Source organism: Pongo abelii, chromosome 23, assembly GCF_028885655.2.
Source record: "Pongo abelii isolate AG06213 chromosome 23, NHGRI_mPonAbe1-v2.0_pri, whole genome shotgun sequence".
Classification (NCBI taxonomy): domain Eukaryota; kingdom Metazoa; phylum Chordata; class Mammalia; order Primates; family Hominidae; genus Pongo; species Pongo abelii.
Genome location: NC_085929.1, coordinates 26,726,781 through 26,746,105, shown reverse-complemented (window position 1 = coordinate 26,746,105; position 19,325 = coordinate 26,726,781). Strand labels below are relative to the sequence as shown.

The following is a 19,325-nucleotide window of genomic DNA, read 5'->3' as shown; positions in this document are numbered from 1 at the left end:
AGGCCGCACCTGCTGCTCTGCCCACACTTCTCCCATGCACTGTACTCTGGGCCGTGTGGCTGCATGGGTCCTGTTGCTTGGTGTTGTGGGTCCATCCTTGCCCAGTGTGGCCGGGCAGCTGACTCTGCTACGTGTTAAAGACCAGCCTGGCCAACATGGGGAAACCCTGTCTCTACTAAAACTACAAAAATTAGCCAGGCGTGGTGGTGCATGCCTGTAGTCCTGGCTACTCGGGAGGCTGAGGCAGGAGAATGTCTTGAACCTAGGAGGCGGAGGTTGCAGTAAGCCAAGATCGTGCCATAGCATTCCAGCCTGGGCAACAGCAAGACTCCACCTCAAAAAAAAAAAAAAAGAAAAGAAAAAGCCTGTGGCTGTGGTGAGCTGCCTTTGGCAGCTCTCTGCCTCATACAAGTATTGGGGCTATGTTGCAGACACCAAAAACCTGCGAAAACTTCATCAGGCTTTGCAAGAAGCATTATTACGATGGCACCATCTTCCACAGATCCATCCGGAACTTTGTGGTGAGTGACGCAAGTCACTGGCTGCACAGATGAGCTTGGTGGGACATCGGGGGCTGGGTGGGCTTGTCCCTGCCCCGTCCCAGGGCCCTGGCCCATCCCACGGTGGCCAGGATGAGTCCAGTCGGTGATCCTCTGTTGGGGAACCCACAGGCTGACCCTCGAGGCCCCAGCCCATCCAGAACTGGGTTCACAGGGAGGTGGCTGGGAGGGCCCCTCATTATCACCAAGAGCCCAGCCCCTGTGTGGAGCCATCTGGCAGGAGGGGTCTCCTTCAGTCAGGCAGGTGGTGGGCCTCGGGTCTCAGGGTGTGACTTGCTCACTGGCTTTTGTTTTCACAGATCCAAGGGGGCGACCCCACAGGCACAGGCACGGGTAGGTACTGGTGCTGGGTCCCTCTCTGGCACCTTGGCTGCTCCATGGGGCATGAGGGGGTAGCTGGGCAGGGGCTGTGCACAGCTCAGACATGGAATCTGCTAGACCAGGGTGAAACGACTGGCAGCCATCAGTGCTGTGCCCCCTCAGGCCTGGCCCTCAGTTTTCTCATTTCCAGGTGGCTGTGAGGCCTGCGTGGTAGAGGAGGCAGGAGTGTGTGGTCTCTTCCCTGGGCTCCTGGGGTCCGCCTCAGACCGAGGCCAGCCCTCCCTCCTGCAGCCTCTCCAAGCCCCTCAGCCTGGCAGCTGCTTGGGTCCAGGTCCCCCCACCTCCGTATTCCCATAGCTTGAGTGATGATGATGGTGGCCTTGACTTTTTAATCCCTGTCCTGGGGCAGGCCCCAGGCGGGGCTGGGGTGAGTGGGCAGCAGCCTGCCTGTTTGGAGGCGTGGGGGCTCCAAGGGACCCAGGAGTTGGTGATGTGGGGCTGGGGGCCACCCTATCAAGTGCCCCTGCCCCAGGCTGGGCTCAGCAAGGCCCTGATGCCCCTCGGGACTATGAGTTTTCTGGTTCTGCCTCGGCTGGGGCCCAGGCTTTCCTGCTCCTGTGGGCCTTTCTCTTCCAGGTGGGGAGTCATACTGGGGGAAGCCCTTCAAAGATGAGTTCCGGCCCAACCTCTCGCACACGGGCCGCGGCATCCTCAGCATGGCCAACTCGGGGCCCAACAGCAACAAGTCTCAATTGTGAGTCAGCTGGGCTGGCTGGGGTGGCTTGGGAGGTGAGCTGGCACTCCCTGCGGGTTCTTCCTCTTGGCCCTCCCTGAAGGGTGTGCTGGTTCTGAATCAAACCCAGACAGTGTACAGCACACCTAGGCCAAGCACGTGCACCTGCGTTCAAAAGGGGGTCCCCAGAGTGAGTCAGCAGGGAGAGCTGCCCACACCCGATGTGTCCTCGAGAGACCAGAAGTCATGAGTTACTGGAGGTCCATAAGGGCCTCTTGATAGGGACCAGGCATTCATGTGGGTGCCTGTGGCCAGGCAGCGCTGGGGGAGGTCAGTGTGCTAGAGCAGCGTGTGGGAGGGGTTGTGCAGGGCACAGGTTGGACAGGGAGAGGTGCCTGGAGAGAAACAGGAAGTCTGGCCCTGGTGCATGTGGGGAGCAGTGTGCAGGCTGGTGGCAGGAGGCAGGGGATGGGGGGCCAGCAGGGCCATGCTCACAGGGGCCGGATACCTGTATTGTGGAAGAACAGAGATGCCCTTTCCATCCCCAGTCAGTGGCCTGATTTTACGTTTCAGTCTTTCAGTCGTTTTCTTCACGTGGGTCCTGTGACTTCCGGGATAAAGCAACCTCTTGAGGATTTTGTATAGTTCATGATACTTTTGTAAATGGACTTTTTTTTCCAACTTTTGGGGATCATTGCTCATGTAGAGAAAAACTACCGTTCATTTTATATCTAGCCACTTTAACAAATTCTCTTACAATTCAAAAGTTTTTAAGAGTTTTTTGGGTTTTCTAGATAGTCATGCTTATCACCAAAAGCTGGCCTGCTCTCTGCTTCCTTGGTGTGCACATCAGTCACGTCACCGTCACGTCACCGTGGGCCTGATGGGGGGGGAGGAAGTGGGCGTCTTGCTGTGCTCCACAGAAATCACTGTTTTGCCTTCTCAGAACATTTGTCGTTGGGCTGTTTTTTAGGAGGGTGGCTGACTTTCTAGAGGTTTCTTTCTTAGCATCTATTATGATGATTCTGTGCTTTTTCTGGTCCTCCCGGGAATTGTGGATGTGGCCACTACAAGGCCAGAGTGGACGGGTGTCTCCATGGCATTCTGGGGTGAACCCTGGCCTGTTGTGGCTTCGCTGTGGCCTTCCGCCAGCTCACTGTCTTGTCACACGTGGTCGTGGTTGTGTGGACTGGCTCCAGCACGTTTTGCTGTGACAGGTGTGGCCCCTGCATGTTACGAGCAGGGCTGGCTGTGGCTTTGTGGCCTGGAATGGTTAAAATCACAGGGGTGGTCGGGCGCGGTGGCTCACACCTGTAATCCCAGCACTTTGGGAGGCTGAGGTAGGTGGATTGCCTGAGCCCAGGAATTCGAGACCAGCCTGGGCAACATGGCAAAACCCGATCTCTACAAAAAATAAAAAAATTAGCGGGGCATGGTGGCGTGCGCCTGTAGTCCCAGCTACTTGGGAGGGTGAGGTGGGGGGATCATCTGAGCCTGGGAAGTCAAAGCTGCAGTGAGCTAGGATCGCGCCACTGCACTCTATCCTGGGCAGCAGTGAGACCCTGTCTGGAAAAAAAAAAAAAATCACACTGGAGTTAGCTGTGGTTAACAGCTGGGCAAAGGCAGCTGGCAGCCATTCGTGCCACTTCCTTGGGGCTTTCATTTCAGGGTTAACGGGCACTTGTTTCCATGAAGGCTGGTATTCTCTTGGCCTCGCTGTGCTGAGCTTTTTTTTTTTTTTCATTCCTAATCACACTTTCCATTCCTCAGTCCCTTTAGTGGTCTTTGAAGGGTTTGTCTGTTTTCACTTCCTGTGTAATTGTTTTCAGTTTCTGTCTTTGCTTCTTCATGGTGCTTTTCCTCCTTCTTCACTTTAATCCATGTCTGCTTCTGATAGCCGCGTCTGTCATTTTGAGGGTGCACGTTCCCTCTTCACTGCTTGCTGGTTGTTGATAGCTTCCCTTTCAATTTCTTCTCAGCCAAGGATTGCCTAGGACTGTTCGTTATTTTCAAGTAGGTTGGGTGCGTGGTTTTTGTTGTTTGGCAGGGGCCAGGGCAGGGAATCATTTTATTATTTTTTATTTCTCTTTGGCTTAACCAGCCTGTGAAACTGCCGACAGATCAGTTGCCACCTTCTCTTCTTTTTTTTTTTTTGAGATGGAGTTTCACTCTTGTCGCCCAGGCTGGAGTGCAATGGCGGGATCTCGGCTCACTGCAACCTCTACCTCCCGAGTTCAAGCGGTTCTCCTGGGATTACAGACGCCCACCACCACGCCAGGCTAATTTTTTGTACTTTTAGTAGAGACAGGGTTTCACCATGTTGGTCAGCCTAGTCTCCAACTCCTGACCTCAGGTGATCCACCCGCCTCAGCCTCCTAAAGTGCTGAGATTACAGGCGTGAGCCACCACGCTCGGCCTTCTCTTCTTATTTCTAGTAGTAGTTTGTGCTTTCTTGGACAACTGTTGCCAAAGGTTTTCCTATTTTACTGTATTCAAAGATCATTAGACTTTAATTTGTTACAGCTTTGTTTTCCCTTTTGTGATTCTTGTAATTAAAGATTTTCCAGGAGGAGGCTGGGCGTGGTGGCTCACGCCTGTAATCCCAGCACTTTGGGAGGCTGAGGCAGGCGGATCAGGAGGTCAGGAGATCGGGACCATCCTGGCTAACACGGTGAAACCCCATCTCTACTAAAAATACAGAAAATTAGCTGGGCGTGGTGGCAGGCACCTGTAGTCCCAGCTACTCGGGAGGCTGAGGCAGGAGAATGGCGTGAACCCAGGAGGCAGAGCTTGCATTGAGCCGAGATCCCGCCACTGCATTCCATCCAGCCTGGGTGACAGAGCGAGACTCCGTCTCAAAAAGAAAAAAAAGATTTTCTAGGAGGAGCTTGCCTCGAGATGGTTCTTTTACTTTTCTCTTATCTGAGTTTAATTCTGCTTCTAGTTTCCTTCACTGTGTTAGAAATCAGCGAGAGAGAGAACCGCTTGCAGGTCAGAGCTCAGGTCTGCACCGTTGCAGATGTCACATCTGTGGACACTTGTCTGGTGGCCTTGGGTGTGGTCAGACTTGGTGTGCTCAGGAGCATGTCCCTGCGTGGCTGGGGGGTGCATGTTCGATGCAGTGGAGGTTAAGTCCTGTGTCTCACCAGGCGAGCTGCGGGCTGTGCCTGCCTGCACCACCCTGGGGAGTGCGTGCCGCTGGCGCTGGGACCCACCCGGTGTCTTCCATCGTTTTCTTTTCAGCCTCTCTGGCTCTGCCCTGAGGGCTTTTTGAAGGCTCACAGCTGGGGTCTGTCGTGTTCTCTTTCATCCTGACAGTCTTTTTTTTTTTTTCTTTGAGACAGAGTCTCGTTCTGTCCCCTAGGCTGGAGTGCAGTGGCGCGATCTCGGCTCACTGCAAGCTCCACCTCCCAGGTTCATGCCATTCTCCTGCCTTAGCCTCCCCAGTAGCTGGGACTACAGGCACCTGCCACATGCCCGGCTAATTTTTTGTATTTTTAGTAGAGATGGGGTTTCACCATGTTAGCCAGCATGGTCTCGATCTCCTGACCTTGTGATCCGCCCACCTTGGCCTCCCAAAGTGCTGGGATTACAGGCGTCAGCCACTGTGCTTGGACCACCTGAGCATTTTCTTGGTCCATGTTTATTTATTTATGTTACCCACGTTTCTTAATCCCTTGATTCCTGTTCTGGCTTTGTTGCCTCCTTTCTCCTCAGTCCTTCGACAGGTCCCTTGATGGCACGGGGCTGGCTCTGGTTTTCCAGGTGTCCCCTCGTCCCAGCCACCTCCCACAGAGCTGTATGGCCAACCTGGTTCTGGGCACAGGGACCACCTGACAGGCAGTGGGCAGCAGCCGGGGCAGCAGGAAGACCTGGGGACAGCTAGAGGTCCAGGGTCCCCTGGGCAGCCTTGGGGGCTAATGACCTGCCCTGGTGGGCAGCAGCAGGGAGCCACGTGCACACATGCGTCCGTGGAAGCTGCAGGTTCCCAGAGCCGGCTGTAGAGGGTGGGCAGCTCCTGGTGTGCACTTAGGCAGGCCAGGTGCAGAAGGTGCCATGCTCTCCCTAACCATCCAACCCTCCTCCCCAGCTTCATCACGTTTCGCTCCTGTGCCTACCTGGATAAGAAGCACACCATCTTTGGACGGTAAGGGAAGCGGCTGTGTGAAGCCTGGGGGATCAGTGGGCTAGGTGGGTTCCTTCCCCACCTGAGGCCTCCTCACTGCCTTTTTCGTGGACCTGAGTCATGTACCATGCTGCCGTCACTGCTGGGGGTTGAGGCTATGCAGAGCTGCGATGGAGGGTGCTCCATGTGCCAGGGAAGTCTGGCTCTCTAGACCCACTGGGCTCAGGAGAGGAGGAAACTCGCCCCTGCGTGGCCTGGCCGCTGCCCTGTCTCAGACCCAATGGCGTGCCACTCGCAAGCCTGGCCATGCCCAGCTCCCTTCACCCTCTAGTCCAGGGGTCTTTCCAGCATTGTGGGCTGCGTGGTCTCTGACGCCCACCAAGCTGTGTGGAAGCAGCACGAAACAGGGTGGACACAGGTGATGTGGTTCTGGCCAAGTGGAACTCTATTTACCAAACCAGCAGGGAGAGCACAAGCCACGTTTTGTGACTCCTATTTTTCCTGTGGGTGGGGGGAATAAAAAAAAACAGAAGAAAACCCAGCTGGATATGCCCAGGGCCGTGGTCAGCCGACCCCGCCCTTGCCACTCCCTCTCATCGCCTTCCTGGCTGCTGCCCGAGGACCACCAGGCCAGCTTCGGGGCTCTCAGCCCCTCTTCCCACATGCCTTGGGGGCTCAGCTGTGGGGGTGCCCTCCTTGAGCACATGCAGACCCGCCTCTGTCTCCCTGCTGCAGGGTTGTTGGGGGCTTTGACGTACTGACAGCCATGGAGAATGTGGAGAGTGACCCCAAAACTGACCGCCCTAAGGTCTGTGCCCAGGGAGGTGGGGCGTGGCGGCTGGGGGCCAGGCAGGCGGGGGGAGGACCTGCCGCGCACTGAGCCCCCTTTGCTGCTAGGAGGAGATCCGCATCGATGCCACTACGGTGTTCGTGGACCCCTATGAGGAGGCCGATGCCCAGGTGAGGGGACACGATGCCACCACCTAGGAGGGTCTGGGCCAGTGCACTTTTCCACCCCAAGCCTAGCATCTGTCCTGCCCGAGGTGCTGCTGGTTAGCCACCGCCCTGTTGTGCCACAGATCGCCCAGGAGCGGAAGACACAGCTCGAGGTGGCCCCGGAGACCAAAGTGAAGAGCAGCCAGCCCCAGGCAGGGAGCCAGGGCCCCCAGACCTTCCGCCAGGGTGTGGGCAAGTACATCAACCCAGCAGCCACGTGAGTGCGGCGGGGCTGGCCTCCCTGTTTTCCATGGTGTTTCCTAGGGCTGACTGAGGTCTGAGGGTCAGACCCAGAGGGGCACTGGTCCTGGGTGTGGGCTTGTGCTGTGTGGCCTCTGCAGCCGAGGGACTGCCTCTGAAGGCCTGGCCGGGGCCTCTGTGGGTGGAAGAGATCAAATTCAGGGGAACGTGGGAGCAGCAGGTGGGAGGGGTTGGGCCTACACTAGGAGGGCCGTATGGAGACACAGACAAGTCAGGAGGGGCCGAGGGAGGGTGTGGGCTCCCAGCGGCTTCTTCTCTTCCCAGGAAGCGAGCGGCAGAGGAAGAGCCCTCAACCAGTGCCACTGTCCCCATGTCCAAGAAGAAGCCCAGTCGGGGTTTTGGGGACTTCAGCTCCTGGTAGCAGCAGGTTGGCCGCTGTGGACCTTGGTGGGGTTGCAGGGCTGGGGGCCCATGTCCACATCTCCATTTCCAGCCTTTCTAGCCTGCTCTCTGCTGCCATCCAATAAATCGCTTACCTGCTGCCTGCATCCCCTTTCCTGGCCCCTGGGAGCCCACAGCCTTCCCATCCCTTAACCTGTTGCCAAGGGCCTTGGCCCTGTTTCCAGGACCTGGCCCAGCCAGAGCCCACTGCTGGGACCTTCAAGCACAAGGCCTGCCCTACACCCAGGCTGGTGCCTTAGGCCTCTCCTCTAGTAGGCAGGCCAGGTTAGTGAGGAAGGACTGTGTCTCCAGATTCTGGTTTCCTCTTTAAGACAGGGTCTTGCTCTGTTGCCCAGGCTCCAGTGCAGTGGTGTGATCATGGCTCACTGCAGCCTCGACCTCCTGGGCTCAAGCAATCCTCCTGCCTCAGCCTCACAAGTAGCTGGGACTACAGGCGTGCACCACCACGTCCAGCTGTATATGTCTGGTTTTCTTACCCCTTCTTCTGTCATCTTCTCAGGGACAGCCTATTTATACAACCGATGTGGTCCCCTGACCAACGCCATCACCTGGGACAAGTTTTCAGACCCCAGACCTACTGAGCCTGAGCCTCTGCAGGGTGGGCTTCTCGGTCTGTTTTGACAAAACTTCAGGGGCTTCTGAAGGCTGGTGCTGGACGGCAGCATTGACTTTCCTGCCGTGCCCTGCCTGGGGTCTTGGGGCCCCACTCGCCTGCTCTGGCCGCGAACCACCTGGGCTTCATCTCAAGCCTGCCTGGCTTCTCTCTGCCCCCGTCGGGATCTTGAGGGGACCCACACCTGGTTGAAGTCAGTGTCTCCAGCTGTGAGAACAAGCGGACGTCCCTCTCCCCACCCTCCTGCTGAGGTGGCCTTGCTGCTCTCAGGCCCGGCCATTGGGCTCCAAGACTCTGCTCCTCCTGTCACTGACTCTGATGGCCTTGGGCCGGCTGCATGAGCAGCCCTTAAAGACCTTAAAGACCCCTCCCTCAACCCCCATTTTTCTGTTAAATGTGCCCTTGGCTGGCTTTTTCTTCTGTCTTCAGCCCGGGCCAGGGGTCAGTGTTCTCATGTCATGGACCTTCCTTGCCTGACACTTGCCTCTCGGGCTCCCTGTTGCCTGAAGGCCACCCCCACTTCTAGTTCTTCACACTAAGCCCTAACTTAGGCCTTGTTCTTGGTTTTCTCATTTTTGTTGCCCCAAATCTTGAACCTGTCAGCAACTTGCAGGCTTTACCTCTGCCCTTCCTTTTCTCATCACTGATGCTGAAGCTGCAGGCCCGAGCCCTTTGTCTCCCTGGATGCTGTGTGGTGCCTCATCTGCATCCCTGCCCCACCCCGTCCACTGCCACAGGCTGCCTGATGATGACCGCTAGAGGCATGTCTGCCCCTTGTCACCCTGCTGCACACCAACCTCTGGCCCTTCATCATGCTAAGAACAAGAACTGCGCCATGGCTGGCTCCGCCTCTGCAGCCTGTCATCCCTGTCTGTGACCATTGGTGAGGCCCCTGGGCTCTAGAGTGACTTTTGACGCCCTCCGTGCCTCCAGCCAGGCACGGTCCTCGGCAAGGCCTGGTGCAGCCCTGGCAGTAACTCGCTTCTAAGAGGCTCAGACACCAAGCTGGGCCTGCACAGGAGGGGCACAGTAGGACACAGTGACTGCCCAGGTGTCCACACACCTGTAGGCCTCTGAGCCAGCATCCAGGGTACAGGTGCGGGTGGTGGGGATGAAGGCCTGACCAGGGAGGGAGAAGCAGGTTTGGCGAGGACCCTGTGCCCACCCTGACACCCTGGTTGGCCCTGACTGTATTCTCTGGCCACATTCAAATCCCCCCAGTGGTGGGGGCAGAGAAGTAGGACCAGGCCGCCCTTGGCGCCAGAGCTCGAAGACCCCAAGACAGCCGTCTGCCCTCAGCGGCGCCACAGAGAGCCTGGGCTCAGCTTTCTGCATCAGGACACAGCGTTGTCCACTGAGGGCACAATTTAAACAAACATTTGACATCAGAAGCTTTATTTGTAAACCTCACACAGATAAGGACCAAGGGCTAGCGGCGTGGCCAGAGGACAGGGGAAGCTGAAGGCCCCGTGCTTGAGCTCGGCAGTCCTGCTCCTTGCAGTGAAGCCACCGTGGGTGACCGTCCAGCCTCACCCGGTGGCCTGCACAGTGAGGGAAGGGCTTCAGGGCCATCTGCCCCCGGGGCAGGGGACAGGCCACCACGGACCTTTGGCAAGTGAAGGTTTACATTTCTGTAGTTTGTTTTAGAGCTTAATTTGTAGTTTTTTAGCTATTAAAACCACTTGAATTTTTAACGACCTGATGAGGACATCAGGTAAATTAAAGGACTTTGGGAAGATTCTTATTTCCAATTCTAATATCTGACAGATGCCATCAAGAATAAGCATTAAGGTATAAAAATACTGTGTGTATAAAACAATGCCAAACCACATTCCTACAGCAAATGCACTGTGCCATTTATAACCCTGACATCACCTCCCAAGGCTCTCAAGGAAGATTTATTTTAAATAACTTAAATAGAAGTCCCAGATGATATTGTTTAGGAATTTGAGAGGGTGGTGGATATAGGTCTTGTGAATAGCACTTCCCCCGAAGCCAGCTCATGGTCTGTTCATTTGGTTTAAAAATGAGCTTGTATTTTGCAGAAGCCCAACAAAAAAAAAGTGATAAAAGTGTTTTGTTGGTATAAATTATTACAAAAAAAAAATACAAAAGAAGTCATAAGACTACTAGTAAAAAATGTTCAATCAATGCCGTCACAAAAGACAGTACAAAAACCAAAGTGCCCAAATAGAAGGAGCAGCGAACTTGCCCAAAACAGAAAAGCTCTAAATAGAACTTTAGTATATACAAAAACCACTCGCAAGAGTTTTAAAAGATTCTTCCATGTAAGTGAAGCATCTTGAGTCACTCAGGACCTGGCTGTCCTCACACCCATGGCAGGCTGGGGACGGCACGAACCCCCAACTGTTTCCCCTAGTCCCCGGGGCATCGGAGGCTGGGCTCCCACATGGGAGAGGAATGAAGACTCAAAGGGAAGGGTCAGTTTAAGATAAGTTTTCAGTGAACTCCTTCTTCCAGCTGGGAAGGTGTCTTTCAGCCTCTTCACAGTCTCAGACAATTGACTGAAGCCACAGGCGTTGCTAACTTCATGGGCCAGCTTGTGGGCGGAGCCTCTTCAGGCTTGAGACCATGGCAGCAAGAGCCCTGCAGCATGCAGTGACCCCTGCACTCTGGGTGGCTGCACGTGAGCTCAGGAGGACAGGATGTGTTGGGCCAGCCTAAACCCTCCGGGGAGACTAGCGCAGGGATAAAGCAGCTTGCAGGGCCATAGCCGGATGTGGAGGCTTACGAGACAGTACAAAGATTTCCTTCCTTTCGTAAGTGGAAGATGTGCTTTAAAGGAACTTCTGCCTCTGTCACTCCTGCTGAGTTGATGCATCTCAGTGCCATGCCCACCAGGGCAGTGGCATTTCCCACATTCCAAGGCTTCGAGGCTTGGGCAAAGAGATGGCACCCAAAGGCATGCTGTGTGTGGGCAGTGAGCTCGAGTGGGCACAGCCCAGTGCCTGCCTGGACCACAGGTCTGGGTTTAGGAAGGGCTGAAGTCGGGGGAGGTGTGAAGCTGGACAGGTAGCCATGTTCTTATTGTCTGCCAGCTCGCACTCTTGCCCCTAGACTAGCCTTGTCTGAAGGCAGCTTCAGAGCCACTTGCCAGGCTGAGAACTATCCGGGCTCAGTGCTCTCCTATCTGCTGCCCCTCGGCCCCCCTGCCTGCCCTCTGCCCTGAGACAAGTTACTAAATGTTGAAAACCAAACTTATCTAGGAGTGGTTTTTGACCTCCATCCTCTGCAAAGTGGCCTAAACCCTTATGGGGTGCCCACTCCTGGTGGAGGGCAGGTGGATGGGTGGATTGTAATTTATAATAAAATATATGGCAGAAACACAGGCCTTAGGAGATTGCACGGGCCCCTCTATCAGTTCAAGTGACATGGGACAGCACCACGCAGGGACGGGCAATGTGTCTAGCAGGCCAGGCGTCTTCAGGCACAAAGGCTAAACTTGTCTTGTCGCTTTAACCTTTTCTGAACACATTTTAAACATTCTGGCAAATGTCAAGTTTTGAAGTTTTTCCTGTGGGTTCTGGCCTCTTTCATATGCAAAAATAATTCTTTTTCTTCAAGTACATCCAGGGTAGAAAATGAAATCCGACTTTTACTCGGTCCAGTGTGTTACTCTATAGACATGGACCAGCCACTCAGCAACTGCCTGACACCTAAGCTGCTGTCACTGCTAAGGGCACAACCCCTGGTACCAGACCCTGTGAGGCTGTCACCTCAGTAAGGGCGCCTCTGCAGGCCCCTGGGACAGCCTTCTCTAAGGGCTAGCTCACCTGCTTTCTAGATAAGGAATCTACTGGCTTAAATAACATGTTCCACTAGATACCATTCTCAATTTAGAGTGTATCTAAAATGTCATCTGTGCTGGCCTCTGTTTTTGAACAAGCTAAAAACCAAAAATGCCCTTAGTGTATAAGTCTGTTGACTACCTCTGGAAGATTCTTAAATGAACACTGTACTTTAACGGTTCATTTGCAAGAGGAATAGCCAATTTGAAGTTCTGCAAATTTAAGAAAAACAGCGGGGTGGAGGGTGGGCTACAATACCTTTTCTCTAAAAAAGGGAACTGTGAGACTTGCTATCTAAAGAGACCCTTGTCCCTATGGTCTTCAGAGACTCAGTCTGGTTCTCTGTTTTTTTTTTTTTTTAATTGAGACAGAGTCTCGCTCTATCGCCAGGCTGGAGTGCAGTGGCGCGATCTCGGCTCACTGCAACCTCCGCCTCCTGGGTTCAAGTGATTCTCGTGCCTCAGCCTCCCAAGTAGCTGGGATTAAAGGCATGCACCACCATACCCAGCTAATTTTTTTTTTTTTTTTTTTGAGACGAAGTCTCCCTTTTGTCCCCCAGGCTGGAGTGCGATGGCATGATCTTAGCTCACTGCAACCTCCGCCTCCCAGGTTCAAGTGATTCTCCTGCCTTAGCCTCCTGAGTAGCTAAGATTACAGGCGCCCGCCACCATGCTGGGCTAATTTTTGTATTTTTAGTAGAGATGGGGTTTCACCATGTTGGCCAGGCTGGTCTAGAACTCCTGACCTCAGGTGATCCACCCACCTCGGCCTCCCAAAGTGCTGGGATTACAGGCGTGAGCCACCACGCCCGGCCTCAGTTTGGTTTTCAACTGAACCTTAAAAAAGCAGAGCCCAACTATATCGAAGACAAAGGTGAAAGGAAGGTATTAACTAGGCGGGTAAGTCATCAGTTGGTTAATTCTTTCTGTAGAACTTGAGAAGTTAGAAAAAGCTCACTGAAAATTCTCAGAAACAACCGTGTACACGAAGAGGAAAGATCCGAGGGACACCTTACCCACAGAGATGGCCGAGAGTGTCAAGAGCTATGTGCAGCTAGCCTTTGAGGTCAGAGGGCAAGAAAGGCTGTCACCAGATGCTCCTACGTTTCCATTACATTCACAGTTTCTTTTCACAAAACAGCATTCGAAGAAGGGAAAGTTCGCACTTTACTCCCAGCCATTGTCTTTGATCATGTGAGCAAGCTCAATGATGAATTTTCCTTCCTTATATTTCTGACTGCTCTCAAAGGCATGCTCCTTGAAAAAGAAGAGACAAAGGTTTCAGGACAGAAGGTTTCACTTTTCAATTTCATCACTCTTTTGGCCAAAAAAACCCCCAAGTCTATACTATGAACTATACCCAGATGTTCCCTGAGCTGTGCACAGCCCAGCGCTGGGAGGGTCTGTTCCAGGTGAGTCCATTGAGGCAGTGTAGGTTTACTTTGCATTTGTTGTTAAAGGTTTTTCATGTGCTCGCTTCGGCAGCACATACACTAAAAGGTTTTTCATTTGTTTGTTTTGAGACAGGGTCTCACTCTGTCACCCAGGCTGGAATGCAATGGTCTGGTCATAGCTCACTGCAGCCTTAACTCCAGGACTCAAGTGATCCTTCCACCTCAGGCTCCCAAAGTGCCGGGATTACTTGTAGGACAGTGTGAATGCAGATCTGTTTACTGAACATTTACTACATGTGGGACAATTTAAGAGGCTTGAAGAGATGCAAAAGACTATACTCCAGGAATTCGGTGCATAACTAGAGTGAAGGCAAATACAAGGAGAGCAACGGAACAGGTCAAAGACATCTGGAGGCTGGGCGCAGTGGTGCACACCTGTCATCCCAGCACTTTGGGAGGCCAAGGCAGGAGGATGACTTGAGTCCAGGAGTTCAAGACAAGCCTACGCAACACAGTGATTTTCTTCTACAAAAAATCAAAAACTTAGCTGGGTGTGTGTGGTGTGCCTGTCGTCCCAGCTACTTGGGAGGTTGAGGTGGGAGGACTGCTTCAGCCAAAGTCAAAGCTGCAATGAGCTGTGATCGACCAAGACCCTGTCTCAAACAACAACAACAACAACAAAAAACAGGATATTTGGAGAAGGCCCTTCATGGGGAGGAGTTAACATCTCTCCCACAGACACATCCTCATCATTTTGTTTTGCTGAGTGTGTGGCCCGGTGCTAGGGACACAGATGACCCAAGATGGGTCCTGCCTACCCAAGCGGCAGCCCCAGGTGTGGCAGACACAGGAAGGAATGTGTCAGCAGGAAGCAGCGGGTGCAGCCGTAGAGGGGAACACAGTGTGCCATTCAGGGAAGGCACAGGTTTCTGGAAGTGGGGCCCACAGATGGGTATGGGGCTGACTGACTGGGGAAAGGGCTAGGGATGCGTGCTAATCTTGTGGAGCCCGTGTCCATGGTGTGAACTGTGGCCTTCCAAAGCTCATGAGGAATCTGGGAGACCAGAGATGATCAGGAATCCAGGAAAGAGGCAGAGCAGGTGGCCTGGACCTGAAGAACACCAGAGCCAGAATGGGAAAGCCTCCTTCAAAAAAGGAAGGCAGGCCGGGCGCGGTGGCTCACGCCTGTAATCCCAGCACTTTGGGAGGCTGAGGTGGGTGGATCACTTGAGGTCACGAGTTTGAGACCATCTCAAAAAACAAAACAAAAACAACAACAACCACCGGGGAAGGCATGGGAGCATCCCCCAGATGGCAGATGACCAGGGGGCCAAAACCATGGAATTCGAGGTGGCCTGGGGGAGGGGAGGACTCGGCCACGAAGGTCAGCCGGAGAGTGTAGAGCCTGGAAGAGAGACTTCAGGGCAGTGTGGAGGAGGAAAGCAGGGCAGGAAGGTGCAGGGCCTGAGGAGGCCAGATTTGTTGGCTTTGGAGGCCAGATCAGCCATGTGGTGGAGAGAGAAGGGAGCTAGAGGTGAAGGCTGGAGAGGAGGTGGGGACTGCAACCTTCAATTCAAGGTCCCTGAGAAAGAGGGATTTGGGGTAAAGAGCTCATGGGGCAGCTCTCTGTCTCTGACTCCAGCAGATCTGGCACTGAGGTCTTCCAGACTTGTCCCTGAGGGTGGGCCCAGCCTCCCACAGCCCCCTGCAGCCCCCTCGGCCTCCTCCCACGCCAGGCTCTGCTCACCGGGCCGAGGGTGCGCAGGGTGCAGAGAGCCTGGCTTAGGAAGAAACGGGGCTTGAAAACGTGGTGTTTTTGTTTTTTGTTTTGGGTTGGGGTCTCACTGTCACCCAGGCTGGAGTGCAGTGGTGAGATCATGGCTCACTGGAGCCTGGACTTCCCACCTCGGCTGAGGAGCTGGGGTTTCTGAAAGTGCTGTGACTGGTACCATGGGCCACACTGCAGGGCCACATCCCCTTGCGGCATGAGCATCCCTTAGAAACCAGCGGCACTCACGTATTTCCACCCGAGCGTGGTCTTGCAGTTCTCGCAGTAGATGTCGGCGACCGCGTGCAGCCCGGTGAGAAGGACCCTCTCCTCTGCAGGGCCGCAGCCCACGTTCACCCTGCGGGGACAGAGGGGCCACCGCGCTGCAGGCCCGGCCCGCCCCTGACCAGGCCCTGCCCCCTCAGCAGGCCCCGCCCCGTCCTCCTAAGAGTTCCCCCAAAACACGGAACCTCCCAGAGAGCAGCGCAGTGCCTCTCCCCCAGCCCTGCCCGCCCCCACCATCAATGGGAAAGATCAGTGATGGGACAGGCTAGGGGGCAAGATCCTTAGCGTATTTCAGAAACTCCCAGGCGGGGGATGGTGGGTTCTTTCAGGACCCCTAAAGACCCAGGTGATTCTACACAGGGTGCTGTGTAGGCGCCATCCAGGCCCTCCCGGGGCCCGCGCCGCCCCCCGGGCTGAACCAGGGTACTCACACGGAATTGAAGAGGTAGGCGCGTCCCTGGCTCCCCTGAAAGGACTGAAAGAAGAAGGTCCCGTGAGATTGGCTGCGAGTGCTTTCTGGAACGAAGCGGTGCTGCCCAGAGCCAGGGGAGTCCAGCCCCGCGGCCAAAGTTCTGCCGCCGCGACGGGTCACCGGGAGCAGACACCGGTGTCCCCCCTCCAGAACTCCAGTTCTAATAATAACAGCCACTTAACGGAGCTGCAAGCTGTTTTTCAGTGTAGACGGTCAGGAAGTGGCTGATTCTGCTGCGTCAACATTCTGCAAGTGACTATTATTGGGAATCATGGCAAAATCAGTTTTTAAATGGTGAGCTTCATATGTCTGGACAACTCTACCTGATTAGAGGAGTTCTGAGAGGGGAAGGCGAATGATTTTCTCTACCCGAAAACCCACAGATCCTCAAAATGCTCTCCTCCCCGCCTCTTCTGCAGCAGTTCAGATGTGCTCACACTGTCAGATATTAGGGGGTAGGGGGAGGTGTCCATACTTTCCCACTGAAATGTTTTAAAAGTCACAGCATGGCTGAGTACGGCAGCTCACACCTGTAATCCCAGCACTTTGGGAGGCTGAGGCGGGCGGATCACCTGAGGTCAGGCGTTTGAGACCAGCCTGGCCAACATGGTGAAACTCTGTCTCTACTAAAAATACAAAAGTTAGCTGGGCGTGGTGGCACGTGCCTGTAATCCCAGCTACTTGGGAGGCTAAGACAGGAGAATCACTTGAACCCGGGAGGTGGAGGCTACAGTGAGCCAAGATGGCGCCACTGCACTCCAGCCTGGGCAACAAGAGTGAAACTCCGTCTCAAAAAAAAAAAAAAAAGTCACAGCACAAGATGGCCTCTCACTTGGAGAAAGGCCATTCCAGTGACATCTATCTCACCAGGAAAATAAAACGAGCTGAGAAACAGCTCATGGTATATTCATGTATGCTAAGATGGCTGAGCGTGAAAGAGCCAGAATAGGGCATCTGCACCCCCTCATGCACTCAGTCACTCCCCACGACCTTTGCTCTCACGGGACAGGTGGGAACGCCTGCTCCAGTGCCAGCCTCAAGTCTCAATCAACCTCAAACATTATCAAAGAAATGCAAACCAAATCAAAAATTTTGGGGGGAGTTGGGGTTTTGAGATAGAGTCTCACTTTGTCACTCAGGCTGGAGTGCAGTGGTACCATCTCGACTCACTGCAGCCTCTGCCTCCAGGGTTCAAGCAATTCTCCTGCCTCAGCCTCTCCAGTAGCTAGGACTACAGGCACATGCCACTAGGCCCAGCTAATTTTTGTATTTTTAGAGATAGGGTATTTTAGAGATAGGGTTTCGCCATGTTGGTCAGGCTGGTCTCGAACTCCTGGACTGAAGTGATCTGCCCGCTTCAGCCTCCCCAAATGATGGGATTGCAGGCGTGAGCCACCGCGCCTAGCTTACATTACAGTTTATAATGGAGGCTGTCATTTAAAAATGTCTTAGGTGAGCTGGTAAGAGATGCTCACTCAATACCACTCCCACAAAGGAAACCGCGTATGTCATACATGGTGTACACTGTCAGATTTTCATATCTAAATTTCAATGGAAAGAAAACAACAGGAAAGCGACATTTCTGTATGAAACAAAGATGGTTTTATATTGGCAGGTGTGAACCACCGTGCCCAGCCCTTTTTTTGGGGTTTTTGGCCTAACAAAGGCAAAAGGCTATAAGGAATGTGACTGAAACACGATTTGACAGTATCGAAGTGAAAAAGGCACACACTATAGGACCCAGCAGTCCCACTTCTAAGAATTTACTGTAAACAACAAACCAGCTTGAGTATATAAGGAAATGTGACAGAAATGGTCACAGGTTACAGTGTTCATAATTAGGAAAACAAACAACAACAACAACAACAACAACAAAAACGGGCTGAGGCAGGAGGATTGCTTGAGCTCAGGAGTTCAAGAGCCATGATTACACCACTGCACTCCAGCCTGGGGGACAGAGCAAGAACCTGCCTCTAAAAAATATAAATAGGCTAGGCGCGGTGGCTCACGCATGTAATCCCAGCACTTTGGGGGGCCGAGGTGTGTGGATCACCTGAGGTCAGGATTTCAAGACCAGCCTGGCCAACATGGAGAAACCCCGACTCTAATAAAAATACAAAAATTAGCTGGGCATGGTGGAGGGTGCCTGTATTCCCAGCTACTCAGGAAGCTGAGGCAGGAGAATTGCTTGAACCTGGGAGGGGGAGGTTGCAGTGAGCCAAGATCACGCCATTGCACTCCAGCTTGGGCGACAAGAGTGAAACTCTGCCTCAAAAAAAATTTCAAGAAAGGCTGGGCACGGTGGTTCACGCCTGTAATCCCAGCACTTTGCAAGGCTGAGGCAGGCAGATCACAAGTTCAGGAGTTCAAGACCAGCCTGGCCAACATGGTGAAACCCCGTCCCTACTAAAAATACAAAAATTAGCTGGGCATGGTGGCGCGTGCCTGTAATCCCAGCTACTCGGGAGGCTGAGGCAGGAGAATTACTTGAATGGGGACCTGGGAGGCAGAGGTTGCAGTGAGCTGAGATCGCGCCACCGCACTCCAGACTGGGCTACCGAGCGAGGCTCCATCTCACAAAAAAAAAAAAAAAAAAAAAAAAAAAAAAATTTAACCTGGAAGTCAGGTACTCATCCATAAGTGAGTAAGCAACTGCATCCACATATGGGCCTCATGCAGGGGATGGGAAGGTAGGAGCAGATATGGAAAAACAGTCATAGGCTAGGCACCATGGCTGTAATCCCAGCACTTTGAGAGGCCATGGTGGGTGGATCACCTGAGGTCAGGAGTTCAAGACCAGCCTAGGCAACACGGCAAAACCCTGTCCCTACGAAAAGTACAAAAATTAGCAGGGCATGGTGGCTGTGAGCCTGTAGTCCCAGCTACTTCGGAGGCTGAGGCAGGAGAATCGCCTGGGCATGGGAGGTGGAGGTTGCAGTGAGCTGAAATTACGCCACTGCACTCCAGCCTGGGTGACAGGAGAAGCCCTGTCTAAAAAAAAAAAAAAGAAAAAGAAAAATAGTCATAAAAGTCCTAAAATATTAAGTGAGGAAACGTTAGCTGTAAAGTGAGTGTCACTTGAGCCCTTTAAAGTGAAAAATGTGTTTCTATTAAAACAAAGACAACAGATGCCAAACTACTAACAGGGACATCTCCAAGGAATGGAGCTGGACAAGGCAGGAGGAAGAAGCAAGTTTCTTTGTTTATACATACACATTATTTTAGTGTGATTATGAGCAATAGTATATAATTTTAAAAAAATTAAAAGGGCCTGGCACATTGCCTCATGCCTATAATCCCAGCACTTTGGGAGGCCGAAGTGAGAGGATCACTTGAGGCCAGGAGTTCCAGACCAGCCTGGACAACATGGTGAAACCCCATCCCTACTAAAAATACAAAAAATTAGCCGGGTGTGGTGGCGCACGCCTGTAATCCCAGCTACTCAGGAGGCTGAGGCAGGAGACTTGCTTGAACCCGGGAGACAGAGGTTGCAGTGAGTGGAGATGGCACCATTGCACTCCAGCCTGGGTAACAAAGCAAGGCTCCATCTCAAACAACAACAACAACAACAAAAAACCAGAGCCCC

General features: G+C 53.4%; 2 protein-coding genes across 4 annotated transcripts in view; one reads left to right on the top strand and one right to left on the bottom strand.

Moving 5' to 3' along the window:
- Nucleotides 1–9,750, top strand: part of PPIL2 (peptidylprolyl isomerase like 2) — a 30,682-nt gene extending 20,932 nt beyond the window's left edge. The window contains exons 13-21 of one of the 2 annotated variants that reach the window (XM_063722764.1): nt 432–521; nt 860–893; nt 1,518–1,635; nt 5,705–5,761; nt 6,476–6,548; nt 6,638–6,700; nt 6,820–6,953; nt 7,262–7,364; nt 8,750–9,750. In XM_063722764.1, coding sequence (XP_063578834.1) covers nt 432–521; nt 860–893; nt 1,518–1,635; nt 5,705–5,761; nt 6,476–6,548; nt 6,638–6,700; nt 6,820–6,953; nt 7,262–7,358 — 666 coding nt within the window. In that variant the 3' untranslated portion in view covers nt 7,359–7,364; nt 8,750–9,750. Of the gene's footprint in view, nt 1–431; nt 522–859; nt 894–1,517; nt 1,636–5,704; nt 5,762–6,475; nt 6,549–6,637; nt 6,701–6,819; nt 6,954–7,261; nt 7,365–7,898 lie in introns of both variants that reach the window. The other variant, XM_024239673.3, reaches the window with a different exon arrangement.
- Nucleotides 9,751–12,721: 2,971 nt separating this feature from the next.
- YPEL1 (yippee like 1) overlaps nt 12,722–19,325 on the bottom strand; it is a 34,985-nt gene continuing 28,381 nt past the window's right edge. For both annotated transcript variants that reach the window (XM_009234139.4, XM_054543082.2), the window contains 3 exons: nt 15,699–15,742; nt 15,232–15,340; nt 12,722–13,077 (listed from right to left, as the gene is read on the bottom strand). In XM_009234139.4, coding sequence (XP_009232414.1) covers nt 12,988–13,077; nt 15,232–15,340; nt 15,699–15,742 — 243 coding nt within the window. In that variant the 3' untranslated portion in view covers nt 12,722–12,987. The remainder of the gene's footprint in view (nt 13,078–15,231; nt 15,341–15,698; nt 15,743–19,325) is intronic.